The sequence below is a fragment of the Myodes glareolus genome, chromosome 10 (assembly GCF_982192425.1).
Source record: "Myodes glareolus chromosome 10, mMyoGla1.1, whole genome shotgun sequence".
In the NCBI taxonomy this organism is placed as follows: domain Eukaryota; kingdom Metazoa; phylum Chordata; class Mammalia; order Rodentia; family Cricetidae; genus Myodes; species Myodes glareolus.
The window spans coordinates 67,622,722-67,634,448 of NC_142035.1; the positions used below are offsets into that span (position 1 = coordinate 67,622,722).

The 11,727-nt window shown below is 32.9% G+C and overlaps 1 protein-coding gene across 1 annotated transcript; it reads right to left on the bottom strand.

Annotated features, from left to right (window-relative positions):
• Nucleotides 1-7,689: 7,689 nt before the first annotated feature.
• Nucleotides 7,690-8,619, bottom strand: LOC125416781 (olfactory receptor 4K3-like). The gene has a single exon (XM_048459947.3). The coding sequence runs from the start codon at nt 8,617-8,619 to the stop codon at nt 7,690-7,692; it is 930 nt and encodes a 309-aa protein (XP_048315904.2).
• Between the last annotated feature and the right edge of the window lie 3,108 nt (nt 8,620-11,727).

Here is an 11,727-nt window from a genome sequence, read left to right on the forward strand (position 1 = left end):
TCCTAAATATTTGTTGCTGCTGTTCTTAACAGATATATAATCTAAATAGTCTTTTCTGTGACCCCACTCCAATTAAAAATTAAAGCTGGCTTTATAGGTGGAGCGTGTTCTCTATTTCTCTAAAACCAAGCATGTTTGTTAAAGTAAAATGCAAATTCTCTGTCTTATGTCAGAAGAGACACATGATATGAGACAGAAAAAAGCCAAAATTTAGTGACTATTTTATTGCCATTAATCCCATAATCTTTTATTTTATTTTGACTCTTTAATAGGCATTTCTAAGGTATAAATGTTATCTCAAAAATTTGAAGATATATGCATATAAATATCAACCTTTTGTCATAATACTAATTGTCATATAGAGTACTAATTCTAGAAAAAGGTTTCCTCAACCTTCCTGTACATGATTTTGGGTTTGAGATTCTGCAGTGAACCATGACCACGTCTCACAGCAAACTTTGAATTCCCCAAAAGAAGTATGTGTCCACCCAATAACTGTTCCACTGGGTATATGATAACATTACCAAGCTGAAAAGCATCACCTAAAGATTGGCTTTGTACTACAAACATTTTAGGTCAATTTTGAGGTTGCTAGCTGAGATGATACAGTCTCACAGTCTATTGTAGCCAGAATTTGATACAAGCCCTGCATTCTCCCAATACACAGAGACTGGGCAACAAGTGATATCTCTCCCAGGACTTGACAATTATCTCAAATGTTTCTTTTCATCATCTTCTGAAGATGGCATCACCCTCAAACAGCAGGAAACAAACTTAAGAACATAATACCCATATTCTCAAGTGGTGGGGTGGGTGTTTTTGTTTGTTTAATATATTATGGATATTTGTCATTGTTTATGGGGGTTGTTTACAAGGTGTTATTGGTAATCAGTATAAAAGAAGATTATTTTCATGGATCTTATTTTGAAAAGGAAAAGCAGGGTGCAGATTTGATAGAAAGAATGGATAGTTATTGAATCTACTCTGAAAAGAAAAAAGGGAAGATAAAGATATGATAAGATAAAAAGATAGCTATTGAATCTACCTTTAAAAAGCAACTACTAGTTCTAAATATTATACATTGGATTTGATTTTTGTATAATGTATACAAATTTTATATATTAATACAAATTTGAGATTAATTTTGTTAGAACATATTGTTCATACATTTCTACTTTTTTAAGATATTGTTCCTATACAGCTCAGTTGACAATGAAATGCCAATTGCTAGACCTTAAAAGTTATTACCAACACTTAGGATAATAAGAAAATGTAGGTTACTAATTAGTCACCTATTACAATCAAACTTGAAATCACATTACATATGTTTTCAATGTAAAAGAATGATATATTTCAGACATACAGGTAATCTTAAAACACTTTAAAGATGAATATGGCATTTGAGATGTTTTAATAACATAGGTTCTTTTTTATGACAATGAGACATGTCTGCTCCTGGCAGCACCAATCTACTTCAGAGAAAATGATAGGCTTTAAAAATATTCCACATGAAGTTCACTTTATTTATTGCTAAAGTAAGCCACTGGACAAGAAAATGTTCTGGCCTTAAATGCTGACACTTCGCTGTCCTAATTGAATAAGTGGGGCACAAAAGAATGTGACTGCCAAAACTTGTCAAGACAGGATAGGACAGTCTTTCAACACTACTGCTTTATAGAAAAGTCTATCAAGTATTCTAGCCCTTTAGGTTGAAGATGGTTTCCCAAACCTTGCAGAGAAACCTTGGATGACTCTTCAGGGATCCAGCTGTTTCTGTCATTTCTTGTTTATACTTCCTGCTTTCTCAGTTAATATTATTTCTTCATCAGGTCTCTGAGTGAGTTGAAGACTACTAGATAGTTATAGTTATAATTTTTCTTGTTTAAATGACACAGGAAAGAAACTCAGTAAGAGTTATAGAGTGTTTAAGGTTGAGAGTTATCAAAAAATACTTTTGATGATAATGCAAATTAGAATAGAAAAGTGATTTATGTATAATACTTTGGATTCACTAAGACAGGAGAGATAATGGAATATTTTCTCTCAATTTGTAAAATGCAAATTAGTAGATATTATTGATGAATTCATTGCTTTAAATGTTGTATATAGATATTTTATATAATTTTCCTTATATAAGTTTAAACTTTTTAGGTAAAATTGAAATGTAGGGATATTTTGTTTGTTCTCTAACAAATAAAACTTGCCTGAAGATCAGAGTACAGACCTAAGCCACTAGTTAGCCATAGAGGCTAGGCAGTGGTTTCAGATACCTTTAATTCCAGGCCTAGAGAGACAGAGGGAGATAGATCTCTATGAGTTCAAGCCACACTTCTTTACATAAGTGTAAATCTTTCTAAAAGAGAAACAAACCTCACACAATCTTTTTCCAGCACTTGTGATCACATGCCTTTAATTCCAGCACTATGCAGTTGGAGACAAGAATGATATGGCTTGGTGGAGAAGGGAATATAATATGGGAAGAGACAAAAGTTCAGTTTCAGGTTCAGGTTTTGTAAAGAGGGCATTCAGTCTGAGGATTCATAGAGACAGGATTGCTCACTTTTTCTGAGGATCAACTAGACGTAAGAACTAGTAGCTGGTTGCTCTGTTTCTTTCCATATTAACCCCTATATCTGACTTTGGATTTCATTATTAATACCAACTAAAATTTTCACTACTCTAAGCTTACTAAAAGTGTGAGAAAAACTCTTCAATGAATAAATTGAGAACCCATGTGCTAAAGACACATTGTTAGCATTACGTCTTTCCTTTGATTTTTAACTGACCCATTGAAGTGTAATTCCAAACATTCATATAGTTATAGCCCCGAATATGTTACTTATTATCATATATTTACTGGCTTTATACTCTAAATGATGAGGTTTCATCAAATAGTTTGAATAATTTATTCATGAATGCTTTTTTTCCCATGCTTCTCAATCTTTTCTTTCTTGACATTCTTCCTTTATGAGTCTTCATTAATTTCTGCATTTTTCATTATTTTTTTTAAAATTTTGAAGTCTGTAATAACACTTCCAAACTAGAAAATAACTAATAGGAAACTAGATATTGAGAATTCTAAAAAAAAATGAAATTTGTAAATCAAGGCCCTTGACTAATTATGATGAAGTACAAATACAGTGTTTACATAAAAGTTAGTACAATTTCATTGTTTTCAAAATTCAGTGCCCTAAACCTTGAATACCATAGTATTTTCTTGGTGTAGGAGGTTTTTCTTTCTATGTGTTGCTTTCATTGGTTGAATAAAGTGACTGCCTTGGCCTTTTGATAGGGCAACCTTAGGTGGGCAGAGTAGACAGAACAGAGGGCTGGGAAGAAGGGAAGTGTGGCAGATGCCATGCTTCTCCTGCCCAAGATGGATGCTGGTTAGACTCATGCCGGTAAGCCACAGTCAAGTAGCAATATGTATTAATAGAAATGGGTTAATAAAGATGTGAGAGTTAGCCAGTAAGAGGCTAGAGCTAATACGTCAGGCAGTGATTTGATTAATACAATTTCCATGCGATTATTTCAGGTGTAAGCGGGACGTGACCCACTCCTCCTCCGTACTACATTTTCTTTACCTTTCATTGATTTTTGGAATTATCAAAGTAATATGATTACTTTATACCCATATTTTCTCATCCCCTCTGATCTCTTTTATTTACTTTCATGCTGTATTGTAGGTTTTCAGATATTTAACTCACGGCCTCTGATTTGACAGGAAGCTGATTTACCTCCTGAGCTATCTCACTGGCCTCTATTGTGACTCTATAAACACACATTACATATAAATAATGTCACTAATTGCTAAAATTAAAAAAATATATATATATTCTTAGAAACTATACAGGCAATAAGAGGTTTTTAAGTGCAATTATACAGTTTAGTGGAGTCCTTCAGGTATTCTGTTGTTAGATTCTGACTGTGTGCAGGTGAGGGCAAGCTGTATGTGGATTTAAAATCACTTATAAAATAATGCTGAGAAAGAATGAGAAAGGGTTCAGCAAGAATGCAAGAACCATGAAATGTCATCTTTTATACCTGGCACATTCAGCCATGAACCCAAAGCTGCCTACCAAGGGTGCAACACAGCAAAATAATCACCAGCCAGTGGGAGAAAAGAGTACCTATGTACTGCTACATCTTCTTAGGGATACTGATTATTCTGGGACATTTTCAGGCATTTTCTTCAGTTGAGACCCACTGATGCAATTACAGTGCCACGGGGATAGTTGCAAACATTGAACACACAGACTGCTCTAGATTATTGTAGTGTATCACCAAGCAAAAAAAAATATGTTTAAATGTAGAGAGGTATTCCCATGGTTTGTGTGACTTGAAAAGGGGATATTGGGCATGGGTTGAAAAATAAGAGGTCAGGGGCTCTATCAGATGTAATTAGTTTATTGCAGATTTTGTCAAAGAATATATTTAATTAAAATTATGGGGGGCTGGAGAGATGGCTCAGAGGTTAAGAGCACTGACATTTTTTCCAGAGGTCCTGAGTTCAATTCCCAGCAACCACATGGTGGCTCATAGCCATCTATAATGAGATTTGGCGCCCTCTTCTGGCATGCAAGCATACATGGAAGGAATGTTGTATACATAATAAATAAATAAATCTTAAAAAAAAATTATGGTGACAGAATTGTTGAGAATTAAATCTGTAAACACACTAGAGATAATTTCTTCTGAAAAAGAAATACCAGAATCTACATTTATTTATGCATCATATTCTGTTGCTAGACGTGAGCAATGTTTATCTGTAATCATATGATTTCAGGAAAACGTGATATAGAAATTTGTGTGATTTTTAGAGATAATTTGTATTATGAAAATCTTTTCAACTTATTAAAATAAACATATAAATTTATTTTAACCATTAGCTCATGAAATGTTGGAATGATATTCTAGAAGTTCAAACTTTTATATCTGCTTAGGTATGAACTAGACCATCCAGGAGGTGGTGGCACATGACTTTACTTCCAGCATTTGAAGGCAGAGGCAGGAAGATCATTGTGAGTTTTAGGCCACCCTGGTCTGCAAAACCTAGTATCCAGGATAGAGAAACCCAGTCTCAAAAAACCAAAAGAAAGAAAGTAAGTAAGAATGAATGTAAGAATGAACAAAAGGAAGAAAGAAATGTACTATACCTCAACTCTTGTAAACAAGTATAAATATAGCTTATTCAGCAAATAACACACTATACCAGAACATATACAATATGAATTATTATGAATACCATTTTATCAAGAGCTTATATTGTTTAACTAACTGGCCTTGGCATTTATGTTGTTTCATTATATAAAATCATGGTCCTGCAAAGAATTTATGAACTGAGGAAAGTAGATTTAAATACAAACAAATTGTCCTTTCAGTTGTGGCATAAAATATAGAAAAATTCTGAATTCATATCAACAGTTAAGGTTTGAAAACTGACAGATTATATCAATATGAGGTAACTAATTTTATGATGTGATTTCTTTAGAATTTATTTCTATGTGGCTGCAGTCTCCACAGATAACCTCAATGTCTTCTGTTACAAAGATTAAATTAGGATTCACATATAATGACATATATTATTTTTATTCTTCCCTGTCATAGGCAAAAGCAGATTCTTAATTAATCAATGGTTAAAAAAATATTCACAACATACAGAGGGGAATGCCACATCATCTCTCTTTTTGTCTATATAAAAAAAAGGTTTTAAGTTTAACATATTATAATTAGATATAACAAAATAGGTTTCAAGAAAAAAACTACATTATTTTTTGTGAATCTATAGTTTCATATCTAATTTATCTTTTTTGTGACTAAGGAAAACTGTAGATTTCTGTCTTCAACATCATCAAAGACCCCAGAAGATTATAATATTAACTAAGTAAACAGGAAATACATTATAAGGAGCTTCTAAAATTCTGGAAGTGACAGAGATATCTTGCTGCCTGGACAGCAGAGTTATTCTGTAACATAGGGATATCCATCTTCAACCTAGAGGCTCATAGTATCTGGCAGACTTTTCTATGCAGCAGGAAATTTCAAAGACAGTTCAGGCACTTTCTTCGTGTCCGGCAGAACAACTGGACGTTTCTTTTGTGAAGCAGGAACCCTGAAGGACCATCCCACCTTCTTTAGGCAAGTTCAGCAGTCATTTTTCTGTGGGTTCTGCATATCCACTTTATACAGTATACCGCCAAGCAGTCCAAGCAAGAGCAGTTTTTTTTTTGCCCAAATGGATAGCTTTCTCACATTGAAGGCAAATTTCATAACAAATTTCTTTAATGCCCATCAGCCTCTTTATAGTATTCGTGTTGCCTGAAACAGACATGTCTCATTGCTGAGAAAAACCTAAGTTCTTAAAATATTTTGAATTTCACGTTCATTAGGTCTTTAAATTGTTGAAGATTATCTATGTAACTAAAATATATCTCTACATATCTAGAAAATCAACTGATGTGACTAAAAGTTTGACTATTATAAGTCTGGGAAAGATGTTGGGTAAAGGGAGCAGTCCTCCATTGCTGGTAGGAGTGTGAACGGGTACAGGCCTTTTATATATCAGTATGGTGAATTCTCAGATAATTAAGACACAACCTACATCAAGACCCAGCAATAACACTTTTGGGTATATGCTCAAAGGATGCTCAATTGTGCCACAAGCACATGTGCTCAACTATGTTCTTAGCAGGGTTGTTTGTCAAAGCCAGAAACAACCTAAATGTCCCTTGACTGAAGAATGGATAAAGAAAATGTGGTACATTTATATAATAGACTACCACACAGCAGAAACAATAATGACATTTTGAAATTTGTGGGCAAGTGGATGCATCTAGAAAACATCATATTGAGGGTGGTAACCTAGAACTAGAAAGACAAATATCATATGTACTCACTCATAAGTGACTTTTAGAAATAAAAAAAAAATACAGTCTACAATTCACAACCCCAAGAATATAGAAGACAATGAGGACCCTAAGAGAGACATACATGTACCTAAACTACATGAAAAGTAGAAAAAGACAAGATCTCTTGAGTAAATTGGGAGCATGGGGACCAAGGTAGTAGGGGATGTGAGAGAAAAAGAGGAGAGCATATAAAAGTATATAGCTCAATAGAAACAATAAAAAAATGCAATCTATAGTTAAGAAAGAAATACAGATTAATGCATACTCATGTATAATAATGCCATATTTTAAAAGGTGGTAAGACTGATAAATAATTCTAAGTGGGTTTTGTTTTTGTTTTTTGAGACAGGGTTTCTCTGTATCTTTGGAATCTGTCCTGGAACTAGCTCTTGTAGACTAGGCTGGTTTTCCTCTAGAGTGCTGGATTTAATGGCAAGTGCCACCACCGCCTGGCTTAAAGAGGATTTTGTTACTAGTAGTCTGAGCAAAGTGACTTGCAAAAATCTTGGAACACAGGTGATGTGTAATAACATGTGATCATCATTTTTGAAACATTATTATTATTGACTACTATTCAATATATATAACTATATTATACAGAGCTATTACTCATTCTAGTGATAAAACTGTATTACAATTTTGAATTTATTATTCTAATGACATTTTCATAACCATATACTAATTACATCATATGGATCCCAGAAACAAGTTGTTTGCATAAAATGGTGTGCACACAATGAATTTTCTGATATTACAAGATGTCTAAAGATTGTTCCAAAACTTACATGGGACTTGTTAACTTCTTTATGGCATTCTTAATGTCTCTATTTCTCAGTGTGTAGACGACTGGATTCAGGAGAGGTGTGATGACTGAGTAAAATACAGCAAGAAACTTGTCCACCCAAGTGATGCTGATTGGCCACAGATAGATAAAAATAACAGGACCAAAGAATAGCACAACTACTATAATATGGGAAGTACAGGTAGAGATTGCCTTTGATGAACCTTTTGATGAACCATCTTTAGAGTGAAGCCGAACAGTTAATAGAATGTAAGTGTAAGATATCAGCAAGATAATGAAACAAGTCATTGCTAAAACACCACTGTCAACATTTATCATTATTCCCAGAGTATCAGTATCTGTGCAGACTAATTTCAACACCAAAGGAATATCACAGAAAAAGCTGTCTATAACTCTAGGTCCACAGAAAGGTAGTTCCAAAATCAGTAACAGTTGACTCATGGCATGCACAAATCCAATGATCCATGATATCAAAACAAGCCAGATGCATTTTTTTCTGTCCATGATGCTCGTGTAGTGGAGTGGCCTGCAGATGGCCACATAGCGGTCATAGGCCATTGTTACAAGAAGCACCATCTCACCCCCTGCAAATATATGTACACAGAGGATCTGGCTCATGCAGCCCCCAAAGGAAATGGTTTTATTTTCTTTTACGAGGTCTGTGATCAGTTTGGGGGTAGTAACTGAGGAAAGGCAAAAGTCAACAAATGAGAGATTGGCCAACAAATAGTACATGGGAGAATGGAGATGATGATCAATGATGATTAATATCACCACAAAGAGGTTGCCTACCACAATCATCAGGTAGAGGGTGGAAAATGGCAACAGAAAAAAAATCTGCAGTTCCCTTGAGGTACAAAGTCCCTGAAAAATAAACTCAGACACCACAGACTGGTTTATTTCTTCCATTTAGTTCACTGGGCTCCAAAATGGAGAGAGAGAGAGAGAGAGAGAGAGAGAGAGAGAGAGAGAGAGAGAGAGAGCCTAAATAAGAATTCCTGAAACAGAAACAAAAAATTAATGTTCAGAATCAAGTAAGAAGAATACATACTATATCTGAGCATTGTACCCAGTAAAACTAAAATAACTTCCCTAAGTTTGTACATTCTTTATAAATAGGGAATTTTCTTAGATTTAGGAAAAACTTTACATATCTGAAAGATAATCTGTATAGTTATGTAAATAAATATATTATATATAAACATCAGTAGTAATTATTCTTTATACGTTTACCTTGTCTCAAATATATGTGTTTTGGCATGGATTCAGAGAAAATATTTTTCATGAATATCTGAGACATATTTACAGACTCTTATCATAATAGGAGAATGACAAGACATTTACACATAAACACAAAATTCCTAGCACCAATCTAATCATGATATGTCTGAAGAGATGTAACCAAATAAATTTTATTAAAATGTGTGATAAAAATGGTCCATCAAATAAATTGAGAAATCACATGCTGAAGACACATTTTTAACATTGTCTTTCCCTGCAATTTGGACTTAGCCATTGGAGTGTATATTTAAACAATAATGTATTACTGGGACTGAGGGATGCTATTTATTGTCATATATTTAAAGACTTTCAACTTGAAAAGATGAGATTTCATAAGATAGAATAATTTATTTACAAAAGGTGTGTTCTCTGCCTCTCTACCTTTCTGTTTCGTTTTTTTCTATTTTCCTTTCTTCATTTCTAGACTCTCTTTCTTTATTTATTTCTCTTGAGTTTTCTTTCCTAATCTTAATATCTTCATTTTTCCTACTAAATTTAGGTTTGATATTGGAAGATTGAAATGTCAACAATCTAGGTGATATTTTGTAATTCCCTTGGTAGTACTTGAAATATAATAGTAATAACAATATTTATGGTTTTCTGGCTCAGTAAGTTCCATGAAAGATTAAAACCAGTGTGAATTGATGTCTCTCTGATCCCAAACCCCCAATATCACTTTCAGATTATGAAATAAATGATAGGAGTTTTTAGTTTGAGAATCGAGGTAAATCAATGACATTTCTAACAAGGTAATTTACTATTTAAATACAAATATAAATAAGTGAAAATGATCAATTTAAGTAGCAATGGTCAGGTTTAAATAAAGTTAATTTTACTGTGTCCAAAATTGAGCATACTTAACTCCTTGACTATCAATGACATTTTCACATATCTCTTTTAATTTGGTGTATTTCTGCCATCTCCCTTTATTTTTTAACAACTACTTTCCTATTTTTTGTCTTAATCTTGAGAAAATAGAATCCAAAACTCAAAAGATAATCAGACAATATTAGAGCAAGCTTAATGGCCTGTGAGTATGTTTGCTGTGTTGAGAGACTTGACACTAAGGTTATCCTAAGAGAACATTATACGTGAGCATATAAAACTGCATTATGCTTCCAAATGCCTCAAGCTCCAGTTGGAAATGGAAACTGCAATATTTTTTATCAATCACAATATTTATAAACATGAATGTGAAAAATACTATAATCACATGAAATATTTTAAAATATGCTACTGAAACAAACAAAGTTTAAGTGAGTAGTTGCAGTAAAAATTAAAGTACAACGATCAGTTTGTGATGCACACTCAGTTCAAGAATCACCTTATAAAGCAGATCTTCCCTTTTGGATGATGTTTTCTGACTTTCCCAAGAATCTAAAACTTTTCATTATTGTTTCTGCTATAACCAGTGTTGCTGAGATGTTTCACATCTGTGTAACTTATATATACTGTCAAGAGTCGTATCTGCCTTGGAAAATTTCCCACTCTCTTCATTAAATAAGACCAAAAAGTTGGAAAGCCTTTTGATTTTACAGTCTTTGGGGATTCACTAGCTTCCAGCTTTCCTTGAACTGAATATGAGAGCTGAATAATAAAGAAAAATGGTTTCCTTAATTTTATAAATATTTTTAAAATATGAGTTAATATTTTGCATATGTTATGACAACTTCAAACCTAAAAGATAAATCCCAGGGGACAGTGAGATGACGTTCGCAGCAGTTAAAGTCACTTTCAAGCCTGATGACCTGATTTAAACTTTGAGATCAATAGGATGAAGGGATAGAACCTACTCACTCAGCTGAGTTCTGATCTTCACACATATGTGGCTTCAGTAGTGTGAGTCATATATACATAAGACTACATTCATGACACTTGAACCCACACTTATAAATGTGATTAATATTTCAAAAAGATAAAAAAATATCTGTAGCTTTGCAGTTCACATATCCATGAACACAATTATCTCCATACCTGGAAATGCCAAAAGAGATTTTTTTCTCACTCGCTTTTGATACTTCATTATAAAACATTACCACATAAATGAATCACATAAATAATTTTATTTTAAATTGTACAATTTGCTCTTTTCAAATTCATTTTATTATATATTAGTTGATCATCATTATGTTTTGATAGACGTAACTATAGTGAAATTCCATATTAGTACTTTATGTAGAAACTGTGTGCATAAAAATCATTTAAAATCCCCTTTCAACTTTTGATCACATAATTCTATTTTATTAAATATAGTGTTCATTTCATACATTTCAAAAAACTAACTTACTTTCAACTGTGCATGCAGTTTTCTACAAATACATTATTTATTATATGAAAATTAGCTTTAAAAACAAAGTAGTTATAGATCCCAAATATGCTTCTAATCTTTTCTATAATAAATATGTTATTACAGTTGTTTCTCCAAAGTATATCTATTAACTACATTCTATTATATTTTTGATATAACCTTCAAACACTTACATATAACCCTCTGTGTTTTCCCTCAATTTCATGACACTTTTCCATTAACTGTTATTGCATTCATAAATATACATAGACATATATATATATATTTCTATATACATTTATAATTCCAAATATAATCTTCAGAGTCTGTACAATGTTACAAGTATGTATGTTTCTTATTTCTGATTAATGTGCAACTAATTGGTGTTTTCTTCCCTGGGATGGGATACACTTCTATCTCATCCATATTTTCTCAGTTGCTTATAGGTT